This window comes from Helianthus annuus, chromosome 13 (genome assembly GCF_002127325.2).
Source record: "Helianthus annuus cultivar XRQ/B chromosome 13, HanXRQr2.0-SUNRISE, whole genome shotgun sequence".
Lineage (NCBI taxonomy): Eukaryota > Viridiplantae > Streptophyta > Magnoliopsida > Asterales > Asteraceae > Helianthus > Helianthus annuus.
This window is the reverse complement of record NC_035445.2, coordinates 96,842,444-96,865,664: the sequence shown is the minus strand read 5'-3', so window position 1 is coordinate 96,865,664 and position 23,221 is coordinate 96,842,444. Positions and strand designations below refer to the sequence as shown.

General features: G+C 37.5%; 1 protein-coding gene across 11 annotated transcripts; it reads left to right on the top strand.

Annotated features, from left to right (window-relative positions):
* Positions 1-15,776: 15,776 nt before the first annotated feature.
* On the top strand, positions 15,777-20,319 carry LOC110898796 (mitochondrial amidoxime reducing component 2-like). 11 transcript variants are annotated; one of them, XM_035981480.1, is made up of 9 exons: positions 15,781-15,947; positions 16,027-16,170; positions 16,234-16,336; positions 16,425-16,446; positions 16,547-16,915; positions 17,099-17,248; positions 18,987-19,056; positions 19,133-19,183; positions 19,752-20,319. In XM_035981480.1, the coding sequence occupies exons 5-9, from the start codon at positions 16,816-16,818 to the stop codon at positions 19,870-19,872; spliced, it is 492 nt and encodes a 163-aa protein (XP_035837373.1). In that variant the 5' UTR covers positions 15,781-15,947; positions 16,027-16,170; positions 16,234-16,336; positions 16,425-16,446; positions 16,547-16,815; the 3' UTR covers positions 19,873-20,319. The 11 variants fall into 11 exon arrangements, with proteins under 11 accessions (XP_035837375.1, XP_035837366.1, XP_035837370.1 ...); XM_035981482.1 differs by having other exon boundaries at positions 15,777-15,947; positions 16,259-16,446; XM_035981473.1 differs by lacking the exon at positions 16,425-16,446 and having other exon boundaries at positions 15,778-15,947; positions 16,259-16,336; positions 16,767-16,915.
* The last annotated feature ends 2,902 nt before the right edge of the window (positions 20,320-23,221 follow it).

Here is a 23,221-nt window from a genome sequence, read left to right as displayed (position 1 = left end):
ATAACAATCCTTAGCCTCCTGCTGATCACTGTCGATCTTGATTATCCCCCATGGGCTAGGGAGTTTCACACATTGATGGTAGGTGGATGGGACTGCTTTCATATCATGTATCCAGGGCCTGCCAAGGATAACATTGCAACAAGATAAACAGTCAATAACACAAAATTTTTGGTAATTATGTAATCCTTCCACGTAGATTGGGAGTTTGATGTCCCCCAGAGTTTTCTTCGTTTCTCCACTGAATCCCACAAGCACGGAGGATCTTGGTGTGATGTCTGATTCTGGGATACCCATTTTCTTTAGAACATCGAGCTGGATAATGTTTACTGAGCTTCCTCCGTCGATAAGGATCCTGCGGACAAAATGGTTAGAAATAAAGAGAGTAATAACTAAACTATCATGATGAGGATCCTGGATGTTAATGCGATCATCCTCATCAAATGTTATCGTCTTTCCTTTCGAGACACTTGATGTTCGAATAGGTCTTTCTCCATTATCCATTTTTGCTTCCTTCGCATGCCTTTTGGCTGCCGAGAAGGATGTACCACAAATATCTGATCCTCCGGAAATAAAGTTGATCACTTGTGCATTCGCCGGAGGGGCTGGAGCCTTTTCAGGGATCCTTTCAGGATCCTGAGTCTTTTGCTTTTTTCTTCCCAACAATTCTTTCAAATGTCCCTTGCTTAGCAGATATCCAATTTCTTTTCTTAATGCTATGCATTCTTCAGTTAGATGCCCGAAATCCTCGTGGTATGCACACCACTTTGACTTGTCTTTAGTCCCGGATGGTTTGTCATTCTTTCTGGGCCATCTGGCTTTTTCTCCTAGATTCTGCATTGCAAGGATTAGTTCATGATTGTCAACAGAAAAACAATATTCAGAAATTGGAGGATAATCCTCATCATCCTCTTCTTGGTCAACAGCATGCACGTTCTGGTTGTCATTTCTATGGTAGGATTTGAATTTAATGCTCCTGAAGGAGGATCCTTGCTTCTCCTGTTTTGAGGATCCTACTTGTCTCTCCTGGATCCTCTTGTCATCCTCTAGCCGGATGAACCTGAGTGCCCGAGTTCTTACTTCATCTAAGTTCCTGCACGGTGTCATAACAAGATCATCATAGAACAATGAATCCTTAAGCAGTCCCATTTTGAAGGCCTCAACAGCCGTGGCCATATCTAAGTTGGAAATGTCCAAGGATTCTTTACTGAATTTAGTTATATAATCCCTTAATGATTCATTATGACTTTGAGTTATCCTATATAAATCACTAGTTAATCTTTCAAATTTTCTACTACAAGAGAATTGGTTATTGAATAAATTAACTAAATTAGCAAATGAAGTGATAGAGTAAGGGGGAAGACTTAGCAGCCATTTAAGAGCTGATCCAGTAAGGGTGGATCCAAATCCTTTACGTAGGCATGCTTCCTTTAACTTTTCTGGGATTGGATTGATCTCCATCCTCTCCCTGTATTGTGCTATGTGCTCCTCAGGATCCGTTGTACCATCATACAGCTTCATAGTAGGGATATGGAACCTTTTGGGTACCTCTGCATCACAAATTGGTGGTGCAAAACGAGATACCTTATGGCTTCCATCTGCAATCTCCGGGATAGGCTTGACTACCCCTGGAACACTTGAGATCATGTCCTTCAGCTTCTGTAACTCCCTGGCCATAGCATGATTGATACCTGTATCCTGCACGAATCCATGGTTAGTGGTAAGATAATTATTTAAGGTGTTACCTCCCATCGGGTTCAAGTTAGGAACATTGGGTGTGAATCCATATTGCTGGGATTCTGGGATAATGGATGGACCAGTGGAAGCAATGGTCTGCATTGGAATAAAATCTCCTTGATGGACATCTAGATTTCCGGTTTGCAAACTCTTTAGGGATCCTAGCATCTGGGAGGATCCTGGTATCTGAGACGATCCCGGAACAAAGGAGGATCCTTGAACCTGGGATGATCCTGGAACGAAGGAGGATCCTTGAACCTGGGATGACCCTGGAACGAAGGAGGATCCTTGAACCTGGGATGATCCTAGAACGAAGGAGGATCCTTGAACCTGGGATGATCCTGGGACAAAGGAGGATCCTAAGCTCATGAAGGACCCCAAATGCTGGGCGTAGGATCCAGCCGGTTGAAAATATGATCCTGATGCCTGAGTCATTGTTACTGGGCTGAAATGCACTCCTCTTGATCCACCCATATATTGAATGTCTGGGACCTCTGGTGGCTGAGAAGTAATCATTGGAGTATCAAAATTCAATGATTTGGGCATTAGTGGGGAATGATCCTCTGCCGTTTTCTTTTGCCTTTTGAGATCTCCGATTTCTCTGAGGATCCTGTCATTAGTTTCATCCTGCTGCTGCATACGATCCCTCATCTGCAAAATCAAAGTAAATATATCACTAGTACTGGGAACAGAAGAAGTAAGAGCAGAAGATGATGGCTTAGAGGAGATAGAAGTTGGTCTCTTCTCAGCATTTTTCTGAGATCCAGTTGGTGGTGGAGGCAAAGGTGGAATGCCAGTAGATGAGTTGACTGCCGACATCGCTGTGGATGTATTCTTCAATGATGAAGCCATGTAACTCTTTGAAATGATTTCGAACAGAAAGTTTTCTTATGAATGAAGCACCAATTGCCCCACGGTGGGCGCCAAACTGTTTTGGTCAAAAATCACACAAGGATAATGCAACCAAACTCTAAGTAAACGGGGAATGATGCTTGGTTTGTTGAAAAAGTAAAGGATCACTTTGATAAGAAATATGCAAGTGACACAAGGATTTATACGAGGAAAAAGCCCTTGATCAGTGAATGATCTCCGGCATAAAAAACCTCGGGTGATGGCAACTACCGATCACCAACTTCAATATATCAAAATATGGTTACAACTTCGGATGATAATGAGCTGAGTACAAGGATCACTATCGTAATGTGTGTCTAAGCGTGTGAGAATTGTGTTGTGTGTCTTCCGAATGGGGAAGAGTGTTATATATACAAGTGTAGGTGGCCTATTTTAGGTAAAAAGACTAATAATCAGCTCATTGCCCCTTTAGAAATAAAAGCAAATCTAGCCTAAATTATCGCCCTTAAATCATGCCAAGTTTCCATATCCTTCACAACGTCCATCTCCGATTAAGCACATGCTATAGTTGTAAAGACGCGTCCTTTGATTGTGATGCTAAGAGCGGATCCTGCTAGATGTCCCTGCAAAATAACATTAAATTCAATGAAAGCAACTGTTAGCATGAGGATCCTATGATGGTCCGTGATCCTGATCCTGACACTCTGCTGAGGATCACTATCTGCCAAAGAAATAAGGATCATTGGTTAGGATCACATGTAAGAATCATGTATTATAAAAATCCAGCCCTAACACTTGTAGCGAGTACTCGGGGAGTACTCGGAGCCTAGGCGGGACTTTTACAACCATGGTAGTGGGAGTAGAAGAAGCAGAAGAAGTTGGAGGTTTAGAGAAAATGGGAGTTGGTTTCTGCTCAGCATTTTTCTGAGATCCAGCAGGTGGTGGAGGCAAAGGTGGAATGCCCTGAGATGAATTGACCGCAGACATTGCAGTAGAGGTATTCTTCAATGATGAAGCCATGTATTCGTATGCAATGAACCGGAATGATCACCAACAGAAAACTTTCTTAAAAATGAAGCACCAATTGCCCCACGGTGGGCGCCAAACTGTTTTGGTCAAAAATCGAATGAGGATAATGCAACCAAACTCTTAGTTACGGGGAATGATGCTTGAAATGAAGAACAATAATAAGGATCACTTCGATATAAATTGCACAAACAACACAAGGATTTATACGAGGAAAAAGCCCTTGATCAATGAATGATCTCCGGCATAAAAAACCTCGGGTGATGGAAACTACCGATCACCAAGCTCAAATAAATCAATAAAAGTTTACAACTTCGGATAGTGACGAGCTAAGTACAAGGATCACTATGGTTAATTGTGTAAAAGTGTGAGAATTGTTAAGTGTTTGCTGAGAGCTTTGAGACTGCAATTGCACGAGAGTGTGTGTGTGTAACCGAAAATGGCTAAGTGTTCTAAATTTAGCTCGTCACCCCTTTAAAAATGAAAGCTAACTAAGCTAACTAACTGTCCGACTTTTGTGCCATGCTCCCACGTTCTCCACAACGTCCATTTCTATTCAAATGTGTGCGAAATACCCGTGGAATATTCCATAGTAACGTTGCCAAGACCAAGTCAAGCTCAATACTCCTGCAAAATAATACGAAACACAACAGCCAATCGTTAGTATGAGGATCCTTAGGGTGATCCATGATCCTGATCCTGAAGCTCTTTTGAGGATCACTATCTGTCACAGAAGTAAGGATCACTTATTAGGATAGCAAATAAGGATCACTAATTGTTAGAAAATCCTCCCCTAACAAGGATATTTTAGGGTTTATCCCCTGTAATACAAAAGTTATACAAACGGTTGCAATTGATGTCTAGAAAATTTCTAAGTATTCAAATACATAATGCACAGGGGACATTCCTACTAAGGCATTGTGAAGAACTCAGGGGATCAAGTTTGGGCTTAGTTCACTAAGTGTCCCAGACTGGGACATCTCCGGTGGAAAAGTTGTAAAAGGATTGAAGTCTGAGGATTGGATTATACTCTGTATCTGGTATGATCTTTCCTTTTTGTTCCTTTAAAAGCCTTATCTAAATTGTCTAAATTTCTGGAACTATATTTGACAAAAGTTTGATTAAAACATTTATGAGTATAATACTTAGATTGAGGATATCCTGATCAGGATATATTTTTAGGATATATTCTCAGGATATATTTCAGGATATTTGCACAGAATGTTTAAGGTATAATAATTAGATTGAAAATTGAAACTAAACTTGAGTCAAACAACTGTTATCAAAACAAGCTTTGTAAAAATAAAAATGAACAACAATGGATAAGGCCAAAAGAAGGTTATATTATTAACATAGCAAAAGTTTGTGCTTTTGGTTTCATCTCAAACTGAGATCCATCCACCAAAAGCACAATTAGTTTCTAACGCTATTTACTTAACAGTTGAAGATTTCATCTCAAACCGAGACCCATCCACCTCCAACTGTTATATTATTCAAAACAAACCATATTAATGACCAAGGGCTTCGTCCTGAAACTCAGGATCCCTCCACCTTCGGTCATCATATTGTCTAAGTGCAGGAAAAGTAAATTGTTTGAAAGACAGGAAATAGAGATTGTTCAACATCCAACAAACGTAAAAAAGTAGGCTCTGGCCTAGGCACGAACATCCATCATTGCCCACTTCGCTGCATTCAAGGGGCAACACCCTCTTCATCCATCACGTCTTCACCAGCATCCGGTTCAGGATCAGCTCGAAAATCCTTCTCAGCCTCGCCACCAGCCTCAGTTAGCTTTTCAGTCACCTTGGAAGACCCCTCAACTACGAGTTTAGCATAATGCTCTACAGGATTACCGCCAAGACCTCTTAGCTTTGTCTCCCAGGAGTCGACATTCCAAGAAGGGCATTCGAAGCCCAGGGCCTTGGCTTCATAAGCCATTTTTAGCCTAGCTTGAAGAAGGGAGATGACGACGGAGCTCTTAAGGCCTTCCCGGTACGAGGCCATATCCTGTTCATGTTGGACTTGGGTAGCATCAAGATGGGCTAGGGCTTCGTGAGTAATTTTCTTGATGGCAGCCTGGTGTTCCTGGGTCATAGCCTTGAACTTATCCTCGTAATGTTGAGATTTAGCAGCGGCGATCATTCCTTGGTCGGAAATAGTGACCTCGGCTTTCTTCAACCTGGACTCAAGCATCTTGTTGAGCCCGCAGGATTCTTCGTACAAGTGAACTAAACGTTCGAGGGCCTACAACAAAAAGCGCAGGTATTATTGTATATTAACCAAGATATTGGTTTGACATATATATGCAGGATACGGGATAAGGATCTATACCTGGTTGAGAAAGGAAGTCATGAACCCGCTTGCCTCGACAAACCCGTGATTCTCATAGGGAAATGTTTCAGGAGTGGCGGGCGAGTCAGTCTCTTTCCTCTTACGGGAACTAGGGGCCTGAGGCTTAGTAGCTGGTGAAGGCTTGGGAATGGCGGCGGCTTTAGAGCTTGTGGGCTTGGATGAAGTAATAGGTTTGGGACTTGGCTCTTTCTTGACCTGAACAGGATCAGGGTAACTGTCCAACTCCTCAAGGTCAAAAACTTCTGGGATTTTGACTGGTGCTGCATAAAAAAAGAAGTTCTAAATCTTTTCTACTCTTTCATTATATTAAACTAATCAGTCAATTGTAGAATAACCCTTACCAGACATGTCAGACGATGAATATTGACTGGAACTTGGGTGGTGCGTGGAAAAGCTCCTATCACCTTCCGGTAGCCGGTAAATCGCTTTGATTCTCTTTTCAGATTCTTCAGTAGGAGGGGCTACTTCTCTGAAGTTCACTGCATAAAGGCCAAATAAAAAAGTATCAGCACAGGATATAGGCTCGAGAGGTATTTGGGGATATTCCTAAAACCCTAAACCCTACCAGTGGTTAACCACTCCACCGGGAGGTTAGCACCCTCATCGATGGAATCTCGCTTAACGAAGAAGAACTTTCGTTGCCATCCATCTTCGTTTTTTGTGGCTTTGAGAATGAGGGGTTTACTGGAAGTAGAAAAGAGTAAAAAACGGCTAGAACCTTGTGATCGGAGACGATAGGCGATCGAAATATCCTCGATGCAGAGGTCAGGAAAGTGGAGGTTTTTTATTTGGTTAAGTACGATCAGTACCCTACAAACCATGGGCATTGTTTGGGCAAAGCAAAGACCGGTGGTTTGAAAAAATTGCATCACGAATTCAGGAAAAGGATACCAAAGGCCTAGCGAGAAAGGATATGCCGAAAAACAGACCCAATCGTCAAACGAAACGTCCGATCGAATTGACCGGTCAAATGGTCTAATAATCGCACTGTCTGGAAAGGCGCCGTAGGCTCTCAGCACTGCGATATCTGCATTATCGAAGGCACAGATTTCCTTCTCGGGGTTCTTGAGAAGGTTTTGTTGGACGAAGGTTTCCGTCGATTAGCCAGTATGAGAACGGGTTCTAGTAGCCATTGGGAGTAGATTGAAGAGATTAGTAAGAAAGGAAGGAAGAGTGAATAATTACCTGGAGATTTTGTTGAAAATATTTGGTTTTCAAACAGAAAGAGAGAAGATATAGGGGCGTAATAGATAGCCATTGAGTGTAAACCGCGTTGGAAGTTGCACAATGTCATCTCAACCGCCGCTTCAATTTAATTGCCTCGATATAGGAGATAAGCTTTAAAATATATCCGTTGGAATTGGTACACCAACAGATATATTTTGGGGACAATTGTTATGGGTGATTTTCTGCTTATATATCCTGAATAATATTCTGGCTATGTTTCTTGTTATGATCAGGATACCGGATCAGAATATTGGTAACATCCTGATACAGTATCCTGGTAGTGACTAATTAATTCACGTGCAGATTAATGGTGCAAGTCTATAACGTTCAAGTGGACTTCTTCTCCCAAAGACTCGGGCCAATCTGTTGGAATACGAACGTTGAAGCCGGAAGACGTGGACTACAACGTTCATAAAGGGAATATTTGTTTTATCCTAGATTTGTAGGCTAGTTAGTTAGCTTTGTTTTACTATAAATAGGATTGATCGGATCAAGATAAGGACACACAATCTCTCGAACTCTCTTGCTCTCTAGCTGCAATCACTCACAATACACTTACACTTGTATTCAAATCACATTGTAACACTTAGTTAATCCGCATCATATCCTGCATTGTATCCTGGTATTTGAAGTAACAAGAAGAACAAGGCAGCTGCGATTGTCAGCTCCCGAGGTTTTGTGCCGGCGATCCAGATTGATCAAGGGCTTTCCTCGTACATCCCGTGTCACCCTTTACATTTTTGCTCATTGTTTGATTGTAGATACAGCTCGATATCCTGAGCTGTATCCTGAAAACTGTTTTTGCAAACAACTAAATCAGCATATTTTCGATACACATTCCTAGCACACTATCTTACTTAACTAATTTGATCAGTTAATTGCTTCGTTAATTTTGACCAAAACATAAACATTTTGTAATATTTTGATTGAAATTGTGCGGATTGAATGTTAGTATTGTTTTGAACTCGAAATTGCTAATATTTTCTTGGATCATTGACATTGAGAGATAATTACTACTATGAGTTTTGATTTGTGCTAGGGTTTATTCATTGTTCTTGATTTATAAAACATACAATTGTCTTTAATTCATATTGTGAAGGTTTTCTTGCACCATTTGCATATGTTAGATGATTGTTGATGTCTACAATTAGGTTTTCAATTTACAAACTCAAGAAATCATTGGTGTTCATAAAATAATCAAACCGTTCATGCTAAATAACTCTAGATACTAATTAATCCGAAACCCGGGTGTGATTCGTGCTTACGTATCTTGTTTTAAACCATCAATTACAATTTCATTTGTTTAAGTTCTTGTTAGCTAGTAATTAAAACCAAATTGTTGGTTCATTCCAACCCATTTTCTTAACAAACAAAATTCATAAAAACAATCTAGTAAGCTTCATAATTGTGACAAGCCTTTAAAATCAATCAAGTCCATTCGCAAACCACAAACTCTTTGTGGTTCGACCCCTTACTACCACTAACATTGTTGGTGCATATGTCTGACGACTTCGTCTTGTATCGAGTCTTGTATTTAGAATGATAGATCAGGGCACAATGTACGAGAAAATAGGTTTGTAGGTGAAACAGGCCATTTCGCACGAAATGGAACTTGTCCATTTCGTATGAAATGGAGCTGGCCAGATCGCATGAGCCATTCCATGCGAAATGGACTCCCTATATATATGTATATCTTGGATCTCATTTGTAGCTTTCTGATTCCGGTGCCGAGGTGCTGTCGAAGTGTCTCCAGGCTGTAAAACGTTGTGAAATAAATATACGAGACGGTTAAAGTGTTTCTGTGTGCAAACAAACTAAAATAACTCCTATACGTATGTTTCCGCCTTTCGTAATGGACGAGATCTCTTCTGAACGACTCGTTTGGTCGTGCAAACGATCCTACAAACACATTGTTAAGGGTAATTCGGGTTTATAAATATTATCTTTGACCGGAGCGCGACACTCCGATCAGACCCATGATTAGAACACCTGATTCAGGCTAGATTCTTAAGCATTCTTTTATGGATATGGATTCAATTCGTGGGTTAGGGTTGAGCGGTGAAAAATTGGATCACGGACAACTACGAAAAGTTGTTCTTGTTGAAGATGACAAGCTAATTCTCCAAGATGAGAAGTTTTGTATTATGGAGAATGTGTTTTATGTTCAATGTATTTTAAACCTTCCACAACTTTTGGAAAAAGGGAAGGTTTTAATCACAATAATATCAAGTATGTGGGCGGGAGGTAGGTATTGCACGATTCCTCCTTGAAGGATTCAATGAATGGTATTACGAAACAGAAAGTCAGTTTCATATCATAGTTATGCGGTTCATTGAGTCAAATCAATGTTTACAAATTCTTTAAGAACTAATGTACAAGCTATTTACAAAATTAAACTTACAATATCCTCCTATGAAGTTTAACTACATTTGACCTTTATACCATATACTTTTGCATTTGTTTTTCCTTTTCTTTTTTACCCGACCCCCTCTTTTTTACCCGACCCCCTCTTTACACATGGCCTTGGGTTTTTTTTGTTTTTATCTTATAATTGTTAAGATGTGATGTTTTATAAAATTTTGTGTATATTATTGCGACGTGCTTATTTTATTTATGGTTCGTTGTAAATTTCACTCAAAACGGAGTTGTATTTAATAGTACTCAAGTCATTCAAGAACAAATGTACAAGTTATCAAACCTAATCCATGGTTAGATTAGTGACAAAAAGAATCTCTTACAACTTTTAAAATATGACTTTTTTTATAAAATTCCAATTTTTCGTTGCACCATATTAATTTCGATCAGGTGCGTTTCCTCCTAGTTATTTTTCAAAACCAAGTTGTTAGTGTACACTTTATTTAAAATTGTGAGGTGAATACTAATGTCCAAATTGAAACTCAATCTTACACATTGCAACATCTATGCCGCAATTCATGAGTTCACCGACTAGTTTTATCTAGAATTAAAGAAAACTTGAAATATCTAAAATATTAACAGATATTGGATTTAAATAGCCTCAACTTTCACCAATTAGCCGATAACACTCCCAACTTACGATTTGTACCACAACACTCCCAACTTTCAACTTATTTTACTCTGCCACTCCCTAACTAGTTGATCCCTAACCTAGTTAATTGATGTCAGATGCCATGTCATTAAAATATTCTACGTCATCTGCCACATCAGCTGCCACGTCATCAAAATGTCATGTCAGTTGCCATATCAGCTGACATGTCATCAAAAATGCCACATCATCTATCATGTCAGCACAAAGGGGCACATCAAATGCCACATTAGAAGAGAAAAATAAGTTGAAACTTATGAGTGCAGAGATACAAATCAAAAATTAGGAGTCTTATCAACCAATTGATAAAAATTTAGGTTATTTAAATTTAATATCTCAAATATTAAAACATGTCATCTACAAATTTGTTTTCCCACTTGGTGGACCAAAGTTTTAGTATAAGGTGTCAAATGACACCATAGAATTTTTCATACTTATATACAATTATCTATATAGGGTTGAGATCCTGTACAAATATTGCTAATTATAAGAACCGTAAGAGCAGATCTGAACCATTGATAATTTAAATCAAGGGTTGATATTGATTATAAAAAAAACCCTTATAATTAAAAGTTACTACTAAAAAATTAGGGGTAATTTTGTAAAATTGCTAGTCATTTGACCATTTTCCATTAAATACAAATTCCACCAAGGTTTTTAAACTAAAATAACTTTTATATACTTCATTATTTTTTTAAAAAAAATATATCATAAAATCAAGTATTTTTTTATCTTTAATATGAGTACCATATTGCTATACTTTTTTGTATTTATAAAAGTGGTTTTTAAAAAAGTTAACAAAAGGTGTTTTATAATTGTGCTGATAACGTGCTGATTATGTGTTAATTACAAAATAATACAACCAAACACCAAAAGTAGATATAATCAGCACATCTGGTGTGCTGATAATGGAGAACAATTGAGGTTGTTGTGCTGATGTCGTTTATGTTGATAATGGAGAACGATTGAGGATGATGTGCTGATAATGAAGAACGATTAAGCATGTTATGCTAATTATATAGTGTTGTGCTGATTATATTTTTTGTAATTATTTTTAATTAGTTTTAAATAAATATGGTCAAAAGGTCTAAATTACCCTTAAACTAATTTTTTTATTGATAGACACTTGTCAATTATTTGTTGGTTCTTACGGTTCTTACAAACTTAAGTGTTTGTATTTGATCCCATTCCTATCTATATATTAAAGTTCATGATCATGAAAAGCAATAAAGCTCATGGCCATGAACAGTAATAAAATTTTATGTTATTTTATTTATATTAGTATTATATTATTTTAAGCATATTTTATTTTTTTTTTTAACTTTAAAGTTTGATGTTCCGTAAAAATTTTGAATATCTCGTTGTAACGTGCTTATTTTATCTGCATCTTGATATAAATTTTACTCAAAGCTGAGTTGTGAATAGAAACGTATTATTTTATTTATTTTACTATTAAATTATTTTAAGCATATTTTGTTTTTCTTTTAGAACTTTTAAAGTACGATGTTCCGTAAAATTTCGAATATTTCGTTGTAACGTGCTTATTTTATCTGCATCTTGATATAAATTTTACTCAAAGCTAAGTTGTGAATAGAAATGTACAAGTGAGCAAAACGACGTATATGTAATCAAAGTTATCTCAACTCTCATGCATTAGTTTTTTTATATAAAGTAATGTCGTTTAGCATATTAGTTATTTTAATAATATGATATAATGCTTCGTAAAACATCAAATTTAGCGGTGCGATGTTCTTACTCTTATCGATGTTTCGATCAAAATTTTATTTGTCAAATATAGTCAGTTTTTTTGGTTATCTACTGTAAGGAACCGTACGCATATAACATGGGTACCGGTACCGCCATTTATTTTTTTCCTCTTATTTTATTGACATAAAACAAGTATTGATATCTTCCTGTACATATGTCTTTCGGTTATCGAGTGCCGGTATCATAATATACTATAATGAACCAAACTGATACCGACCGAATATCAAATGCAACGCGCGGAAATACCCACTGATATATATAACATACACACATATATATTTGGGATCTTGATAAAAATATGTCTTTCTAAAAAGTGTAAGAAGTCACCAAGAAGATGTTATCATAAGTTTTTAGTTTTTAGTGATAAAAACCATTTGATGAACAATAAAAAATGAAAGTATTATTTAACATTCTCCTATATATTTTGAAAACTAAACCAAATGAATAGTAAATACAATAAAATGTTATATTCAGTTTTTTTTATAGTTTTGTTATTTTAATATTATAATAATTATTATCTCCTTTATTTTTTATGTCTGATAAGTTTAGTGTTAACTAATAGTTGTATCAAAAATGCCGGTTCGTCATCGGTACATGAAAGTAAAAACCAGCACCAGCCTGGTACATAAAACGCCAAAAGTCGGTACCAGATTGAGTTTGAAAATCTTTTAGTTCGAGAAATTTGGTACTGCTACCCAGTACCATTTGCTCATCCCTGATCACAGGTACCGTACGAACACCAACGATATCGTACAACTTTTTTTTAGTTTCAGGGGTAGGGATGAGCTTGGTGCCAACTGATACCGAATCGGTATTACCGAAAATACCGGTTACGGTATCGGTATATGAAGGTAAAAACCGGTAGCGAACTAGGAATGCCAAACATCAGTACCGAACAGGTACTTAGGATCTTTCGGTTCAGGAAATTCGGTACCGGTACCCATTATTATTTGCTCATCTCTGACTACGGGCTTCTACCGAACAACATCATTACCATACAGCTTTTTTAGTTGATTTTCTTTCGGTTATTTTTTAGGGTTTTTTCTACATTTTCTTTTTATTCTTGTCAGCGATTCCGTGTGCAACGCGCTCGTAGTGATTTCAAATACATATAAACACAGACTAAATAACAAAAGAAGTTTGCCGCAACGCGGCGGTTTTTATAACTAGTTTATGTTTATTTCATTGCCAAATAGATAAACAGCCCATTAAACCAACCTAAGTTGAGTATATCTTAAATGATATAAGCCCACCAAACTAAACCAATCTTAAAATAAAGTAAACCTACCTATACTAATCCAAAGCCCACATCTTTTGAACCTAAAGATGCAAACAAGTGCCCAACCAAAGCCCACATCTTTTGAACCTAAAGATGCAAACCCACTGCCCCTTTTCAAATTTCTTTTAATGTTAAAACCAAAAGATGCCAAATTAACCTGTATTTTAGCAATGCCTTTCTAAGTAAATGTGTTAATTGGTTTGACTGTGATCTATAATAGATAACGGTCATTTAAATGAATTGTGTTTTTAAATCTCCATCACCATTTTGACAATAGGAGTATATTTGCGGTTCTCAGAGTTCCGATACCAAAAATCTGGATTTCTTAGCACTTTATCCCACGAAATCCAATAAATTTTCGAATCTACACCCCCCCCCCCCCCCCAATAATGCTTTTAAGAAAACCAATGACAGTCAACTTGCCACGAAAAACAAAACGAATAAACATGTAGCTATGTACGTAAACTACCTAAAACAACCTTAATAAGGGTAGTTCTCTTACCAAAAAATAATGTTTTGGATTTCTATAAACTAGCTTAGTTTTCGCTGTCTACAGTCGGTTCCAATTCTTGCGACGTTCATGTTGGCTCCAACCGTAGACTGAGGTAGTATAACGAAAAGCAGTTTGACAGTTATTCAAAATTCACCCAAAGACCAAAGCCAAATAAAAAAACACACATGTTTCACTTACTTGTGGATGTTAGAACCAATGAATAACGGGTCATCTGCATAGTGTAAATGAGACAAAATTGGATTATTGGTTGGTGGAAATATCTTGTAACAAGCATTATTCCACAACAAAGTTTAGAGCCACCAATGCTTGTATTGATGACTAAGAAGGGAGACTTTCCACAACAAAGTTTAGAATCAGTATCGGTACCAAATTTACCGAACCGGATATATTTTCGGTATCGATTCGGTACCGACTTTTGACATTTTCGGTACTGATTCGGTACCGGTATCTATCGGTTTTTACACTAAAATATCTGTAATGTACCGGTACCGAATCGTACTATACTAGGTATATTCGGTACCGGTACCCACTTTTAAGGATTTTCGGCACCGGTACCGGTTCGGTACCGAATAGGTACCATACTCATCCCTACCCATAACTAGGACTAAGAGAGACGAGTATTGACATTCTTTTATATTTAGTCTCCACCTATTCAGAAATGATAGTTGTTCAAGGATGGAAATAAGAAAACTCCAACTATTGTGTCAAACGTCTTCTCAAAGTCTACCTTGAATAACGATACACTACACTTTGAATTCTTCAAACATAAAAGAAAAAAAAAAACCTCATAAATAATCAGTGGCATCAATAAGAGAGTCGGTCCTAAGGATTTAAGTGCTCTGTGTCGTAAATAAAGGTCCTTATGCCCTAACAAATTATATAGACATATTTTTATGGATGATTAACGTTATAGCAATAAACATAACAAAATTACAATATTAGAATGACATAGCGTAATTGCTAAACGATGATTCGTAATGCTCTCTTAGCATTCTTAATAGCAAATTGTTATGAGGTTTTAGTTTTTTAGATAGAGAACCCAACAAGCTTAAAGATTTTAACGTTTTTTATAGAGGTCCAAAAAAGTCTTTCAGTGTCATATTTTTTAAATATGTATATATGTAGATATATAGAGAGAGGGAGAGAAAGTGCATAATACAATAGTACCTTATCATGCAAAGATACGCATGCAAGAGATCATTAAGACGCATTTCATTCCTTCTTTTTTTTAACGTGCGTAATTATGTATATAACATACGTAATTAAGGTTTTGAAACAACCCATGCGTAAGTTTGTGTTTAACTTGCGTAATTTTCATGTTTGATGGCATATGCAGGGTTTGATTTTTTTATAACGTGTGTAATTATGCATTATAACGCGCGTAATTATGCATGATAAAGTACGCAATTATGCAAATAACGTGCGTAATTATGTCAAGATAATTACTATTGTGCCATTGCGTTCAATTGAAGGCCTGTGCGGTTGAGATGCCTGATATATATATATATATATATATATATATATATATATATATATATATAGGGTAGGGATCCTAAGAGAAGTCCACCCTATATGAGAAACTTGAGAAGCATTCTGGACCACACATTTTTCTAAGTCTTTCGTAATATACACATATGTATAGTTTAAAATTGACTATATACATATATGTATATTGAGTTATACACATATGTATATAGTCAATTTTAAACTATACATATGTGTATATTACGAAAGGCTTAGAAAAATGTGTGGTCCAGAATGCTTCTCAAGTTTCTCAACTAGCATATCACTTCTCACATGATCCTTATCCTATCTATACTATATATAATATACATATCCAAAGGACTTCTTAAAGTCATTGAAATTTCTTTAAAACACCCCTAAAGCATGATGTACAAGTCTTTTAAGCACCAGAAAACTTCACTTTCCACTTATACCCTTTCCCCTCAGCTAAACACGCGGACACACAAACACAAACTAGGGTTTCTCTCATCTCTCTCATTTGGTCCGCCGCTCATCCTCTCATCCTCTGCTCTCTCTCTATGGCGATTGCGACGACTTCATCAGGCCTCTCTCTAAGATCTCGCCAGATCTCTCACCAGATCTGTGAGGATTTCACCAGATCGATGAAGGTAACCTCCTTCTCTCTCTCTCTCTCTCTCAAATTCATCAACAACGCTGAACCACGGGGTACTGTACAATCGATTGTAGGGCTTGCCATTTCATCCATCTCCCTGCTTCTCTCTCAAAGAAGATCTAGGGTTTCTCTAGGCGGAGCCGAGCCACTGGCTCACTGTGACCTCGCCGGCGGTTTGATACTTCCATGGAACCAAATAGTCCAAGCCGTGTAGGCTGGTATTGTGTTCTTACCCTTTTCTCTCTTTTCGTTTTTGTTGAACTGATTTCGTTTTTGTACAGCTCATATCACCAAATCCGGTTTCAGTGACACTCTTTTCGTTTTTGGGAGTGAAGAACAAGCAGATCCGGTATCCTGTATGTTCGTAGACCTCATATCATCCCTGTATGTATTTGGTATTTTTGTAGATCTAGGGTTTTTTGTATTTTTCAGATCCATAAAATGATGATTTGGGAATTACAAATCAATGCAGAACTTGATATCGTTTTCCTCAGGTTAACTTTTTCTCTGTCTGCATGTTCACCGAGTTTTGTGTCAGATTTATGTTTGTAATGTTACGATTTTGTTTAATAATGTGTGATAGTGAATGTACAGGTGCAGATCTGGAGTTTTGATGCTTTAGTAGATTTTGAGATTAAAACGAAATTAGTGGTTGAATTGGTTCAATGTCCTATTGAACAATGTTTAAAAAGAGGATTAAGTAAAGAGGATTAAGTGAATTTATTGAGAAGTTGGAATTGGTTAGTATGAAATACTTGCTGCTTAAACATAGAAAATAAAAATCAAGATCCTCTTTTTAAACATTGTTCAACAGGACATTGAACACTTTGGCAAACAAAAACCATTGTCTTGTCAACAAAGTGATGGTAGAATCAGCAGCAGCCAAAGTGAAATCAATCTTCATATATCCAATAAAATCATGCAGGGGCATCTCTGTCTCAGAAGCACCACTCTTTTCCACTGGTAATTCATCCAGTCTCCCCTTAAATTACTTTATACATCCAATTTCATGTAGTTCAAGATTATATGCAACTTTCAACTTGTCAGTTTAAATTGAAATGTTTGGATTGACTTTAGTGAGATGTAGATTTTGGTGATATGGGTCTGGCTTAAAGGAACTTTGTATGTTTGATGTTGATAAAACAGGGTTTAGATGGGATAGACAATGGGTTGTTGTGAATTCCAAACGTAGAGCTTGTACACAAAGAGTGGATCCAAAGTTGGCTTTAGTTGAAGTAGAGTTGCCTCAGGATGCATTTGCTGTTGGTTGGAAGCCAAACAAGGGGTCTCACTTAGGTAAATGACAATCTCAAAACTTTTTTTTTTAATTAAGATGATATAGCTTTGGATTGGGCTTACGATGGCCCCACGTCCCCCTCGTTAGATATAAGAGGGGAGTGTGGGTCAAATCAGTTAAGAAGTTACTTGTGGTGCACATTCGTAATTAACTATCTACTAAATATGCATGGTATGTTGTAACGTATTCAAATGTTTTTCTTGCTGCACTAAAGTTGATTCCTTATGTGTTTGTCGTGTTTGAGCATGGTGTCATGGTCACAAGAACCTGAGCTACATTGAGCTTGTAAATAAAGTTGCTCATAACATAAGTAGAGTATAATATGATATTTGCATTTTATGATATGTCTCAAATATGATACATGTTCAATTTATTCAGGTCTTTGATGTTGCTGTTGGTGATATTTTCAATCATCACTAACAGCAAGGTTGTTGACTTTACACAGCCTTATATAGAATCAGGTTGAGTTTTAGTGGTCCCTACAAAGAAACAAGAGTCGAGTGCTTGTCTATTTCTCTTTGGATTTTTGAGTGATTTCTTTTAAAAGTGGAATATATTATTGTTTCACTTTATGGATTGTTCTATGAATGGTTCAAAAAGTGTCTTTTGGAAAAATTTAATACTCTATAAGTTACTCATTTTGGCCATACTGCGCTTAGTATTCCATTCTTTATAGGGTCTTGCAATATAAGATTCAATAACACGGATATGGCTTTTGAGGATCAATGATGGTTGATCTGTGCCTAATGCTAAATGGTTCGTGTTCATGGGATGCGGACAAAGGGAGATGAAGTAGCCATTACCTGGTATATGATACATTGTTTTCTCATTATTTTCTTATGATTAAAATTTCAAAATTTCAATACTATTCTCTGATTTACACCTCTTATCATATGCATATGATCTATCATATAACGGGTTGGCGTGTTAATTTGAGATAAATTATTTTTTGGCTTTCAGGTTCTGTTTTTTAATCAAACTATACTAATATTTTCTTCTAATCCTTTTATTTTATTCAACAATCAGTCATTTCCTATTTGTTTTTGTTTTAAAACATGGTCCTTTGTGTATCCATATCTTGTATGAGTGTTATATTAGCTTGGCAAAATAGGCAGTTTGGGCGGGGCGGGGAGGGGTGGGTAACTCAAGTGTTTGTGGGTCAACCCAACTTGACATTTAGAAAACAGAAAAAAAAAGTTCCACATGTCAAAATTGACCCTTACGAACGAACCGCTTTGGCATGTTAGAATATTATTTATATGAATATATTGCTACACCATGTATACCTTTGTTGTATTTCTAGATTAATAGTTTGATTCAGATTATATTATGTGGAAACGGATCATAGTTGGTAGTCTTTGAAGAACTTTGATCAATAGGAGTTCAAAACTATATGATTTAGGTCAAACTTGATACTATATAGACTACAATGCCAAAACTTGCTGCAATGACTTGATTCATGTGTTATTTTGCTGCTGGTATTGCTTAACAAATGGTTGTAATTGAAGTTAGGGTTTAGGTGGCTCCAAGTAGAAATTTTGAATAAGATGGAGGAAATATAAAAATCAAGCTGGTCAAAGTTTAGGGTGTAGCTGTGAATTCTGTCATTAATTTGGCATTTATACTTCTTGATGCTTGAGGGATCTCCAATTGTGGTTGCATAAAATAATTAATTTGATGGTGAGCAATTTTTTAGCCTCTATCTTATCATTTAATATCATCATTATTATCAGACAGAATCCGAGATTGCATCGTTGCTGGCTAATGGAAAGGTGCCAATCGGGGTCAGAAGTAACACAAAGATCAGGTAAAAAGATGTCAAGTTGGATAGCCTGAAGCATCTTAAACCTTCTCCGTCTTTAATGTCATTATTTTTGTTGCAGAAACTGCACTATAGACAAGAATGCAAAGATTGGAAGTGATGATCAGAATAAGTATGTAAGACAAGTTTCATCTTTAATTATAAAACTGTCATCCATTCTTTATAAAAAGCGCGCCTAGGCGCGAGGCGACCTGAGGCGCAAAACAAAACGCCTTGTGTGATATAAGGCGCAGGGTGTACAAAAGGCGCAGGTGAGGCACACTTTTTAGGCTAAAATTTGACCTGAGGCGCAGGGTGTACAAAACCTATGAGATATATAAATTAATTTATATAATCATTTTGCGCCTTGTGTACGAAAAGCTCACCGCTTTTGCGCTTTGCGCCTCGGTTTTAGACCTCATCGGTCATCGCTTTTGTGCGCTTCCCGCTTTTTTAAACCAAGTTACCACCAAGCAATTAGAAGTAGGAGCTGGACTGTTATATGGTTTGGTTTTGGTGGTTTTAACGGTTTGTCGGAGCTTTGGAACTTGGATCCAGCCTATAAACCAAACCAACCATTTAACCATTTTTAATTATTTGTTTTTACTATTTTTGGAGTATGCAGTTGTGCATATGTATTATACTCATGAACCTTTTTATTGTCTTAAATGTTTTACTACTGTGAATTCGAATCTCAACAGGCTGGTAATACGTTTGCATATCAATTACTTCCGTATTGAACAGGCTGGAGATAGTTATGAAGATTTACTTGTATTAGCTGCTCAGACTTATCAACAAATTTTGGGAAAGTTGCTAGCTTAAAACTCAACATAAATCCTTTTAGAAATGATGTTGTCTGCTATTGTTCTTGGGCGCAAAACACAACCAGTCTTCTCAATCTCACAAGCTCGCCGTCAATCAGAGATATCCGATTGGCCCGACCGGAAAAAACCATTGGATTCCCGGTTTGACCGCCGGGCACTGGCCTGGCCAGCCAGCTACCGTCAAAACAGGTCCAACATAGTGAACCCGACCGCTTAAGGCTCCGGCTCCCGGTCCGGCCCTCAAAACGTTGATTTTTTGAACGGCACATAAGTAAATGTGGCATTGGTTTTGTGACATTTATCTTTCTTTAGTTTTTTTGTATTGGTTTTGGTTAACGTAGAAATACTGTATTACATAACCAAAAATTTTGGTTAAAGTCTGTTACTGTGGGTTATTATGGTTAACCAGTTTTAGCAAAAATAAAATAATAAATAAACATGATTATTCCAAAATATTTGCTAGCCAAAACAAAATTATGTGTTATTTAACTTACTTTTTTCAAAAGTTGCACACAAAGAATTCTAAGTTTGACACAAGGGCTAATCCTTTTACAAGGCTAAAACTAACATAAAGTTCTCATGGATAACCAATATGGGACTTGTTCATAAGAGAATTTTCGTTTAATAATTTCAACTAGCGATGTGGAATCCAGAATGCATTAACCTATACAATTTAGTTTGTGGACCAAATCACATCCGCTTTTAGAAAAGATTTCACAAGAATAAACATTGTAATCTTTTGCATGTACGCATAGGAATGAAACGTGTATAGAATATTCAATGGAGGTTTTGATGGTTGTTCTCATCTTATATTACAATGCACATGCACATGGAGTTTTAACATCTAGCATAACCTAAAAGAAAAACTTATGAAATCTCTAAATGGTTATAAGTTGGTGAAGCTTGATATGATTTAGTATACATAACTATATAACTAATGAGTTCATATCGTAACCTCGAAGCTCCCCAGCATGTTATTGTATTACCTTAACCAAAATTTAGAGTCAAAATCGAACCGAACTGAACCAACCCGTGGACACCCTAAAATCACTAATCTAGGTGTTGGGTTTCCCGCCGCATCGCGCGGGTAACCGACTAGTATATATATATATATATATATATATATATATATATATATATATGGGGGAAGGTTCTATGCAGAACACTAAATATTGCGAGAATACGCAGAACAAAATGAATCACACATTTTTTTCAATCCTAAAAACCTAAAAAGTAAATGAAAATGTTATAAATGTAAGATTTAAGATTTATTGTTAATCACACTAAATTTAACCATTGGGTGTCAGCCCAATGGCCACCAGCCCGCATTCTAACCCGGAGGTGGCGGGTTCGAGTCTTGCTCGTTCCCAATGCCCCTACGGTAGCGGATTTACCCCCAGACTCAGGCTTGCTGGGTGGCGGTCTGCGAGGTGGGATCACCTCGGCGGTTGGGAGGACCGTGGAATATCCCCCCCCCCCCACTAAATTTAAAACAAAATATGAAAAATCTTCAGTTTTTAAATAACCTGCACACATGTATGTTATGTGTAGGCTAAATTAGCTACATGTATGTAGATTATGTGTAGGGAAAATATGTGATTTTTATGTGTCACACCCCCAAAATCCACCTGCGGATAATTCCCGCTTTGAGGGCGTGACTGACCAGGATCCAGCCACCAATTATACTGAGCCTTGAATTAATAGTAGAAATATTTAATATCCAAAGTAGTTAGCAACATCGTAGTTTAAGTTCGATAATTAGTTTAACAAAACAGCGGAAGCATAAACCAAAGTAGTTTTAAAGATAGTTCTTAGTTCAAAATAATTAACCCAACACACGGGTTTGACGAACACTACACATCCCCAAGCAGCAGCTCCTGGGTCACTGGTTACCTGCAAAGCATGCAGTAAGGGGTCAACAATAATGCTGAGTGAGTTCACTAGTTGTCCAGTTTTAGTTTACCGAAAACTTAAGTTGTTTAGATAAAGCATTTATAATCACGTTGTGGGGAGCTACCCCATCTGTAAGCTCACTAAACTGTAGATACCGAAACTGTTGACGGAATATAAATTCGTGCCCCGAGTCAATGTCTATCGTCATTGACCATGTTGCAAGGTCTACTAGTTCACGCCCGATCTCCCCCGGTCACGGTGTGAGGTTGTCAAACCTAATAGCGCTATCAACTAATAACCCGTTCGCCCCCGGCGATTAATCGGTACTGTAAGCAGGGACTTAAGGTGATAGAGTTTCGTTTAGCATGGCTAGTTGTGATTTATAAATAGTATCCAAACGTATCTCCCCCGGAGATAGTAATTACCCATTCTGTTTTCCCCCGGAGTAATGGGTCAAAAGTATTTTTCCCAAAGTTGGTAGTTTGTTCGTGTCCCTCCGCGGGACGCATGCTTTTAGTGTGTGAACTCACCTTGGGTTGCTCGGCAGATTGGGTTACTTGTCAAACACGATGGTCACCACGTCCTAACATGGTTACCGGTATAGGTCAGGTTTGGCGTACAAGCATTCACGTAAAAACTTACACATAACTAACACGTTGCATGCATAAAAAAAAATGTAGACGGTGGGTTATTGGGCCGGCCCTAGCATTTACACAGTCAAACAGTAACACGCAGATCAGTCAACAGGTAGCCCATATCAAACATACTATGGCCCAATAACCAAAGTGGACAGCCCAGTCGCAACCAGATGGTCTCGAGTCGCAACCAGGAGGTCTCGGCTTGTCACGCTGTGGTTGCGAGTCGCAACCGTGTGGTCTCGAGTTGTCACGTTGTGGTTGCGAGTCGCAACCGTCGTAGTCTCGAGTCGCAACTGCGTGGTCTCGAGTTGTCATGCCATGGTTGCGAGTCGCAACGGTGCGGTTGCGAGTCGTGATGCTGTCCCTTTCATGTACACGTGATGATGCAGATGCATCAGTCCAATTTGTACCATGTAATCAGGCCCAAATCAAGTAATAGCCAATAAGGTTTCACTAACACTTTTCCTAATCTGACCATTAACCAAAATAGATCAAACTTTGCCATTTTTGAAATCTTCAAACCACATTCAACAAGTTCATCCTATATTCATAGTTTTTCTAGGGTTTTCATATCAATCATAACCATACATTTTTGAACCGAAAATCACACATTTCATCAAGATCATCATGCAAGATCTAAGAAACATACATTTTTGTAGCCGAAATCTTATGTTTAACAACATCATTTTGCAAGAAACAATGAAGCATAGTATAGTTAGCCATACTCATTCTTAAACTACCATTATCTAGCATGTTAGCAAGTATTCATACATAAGGTTTAACACACATAGTCCAACTTCACAAATCACCCAAAAA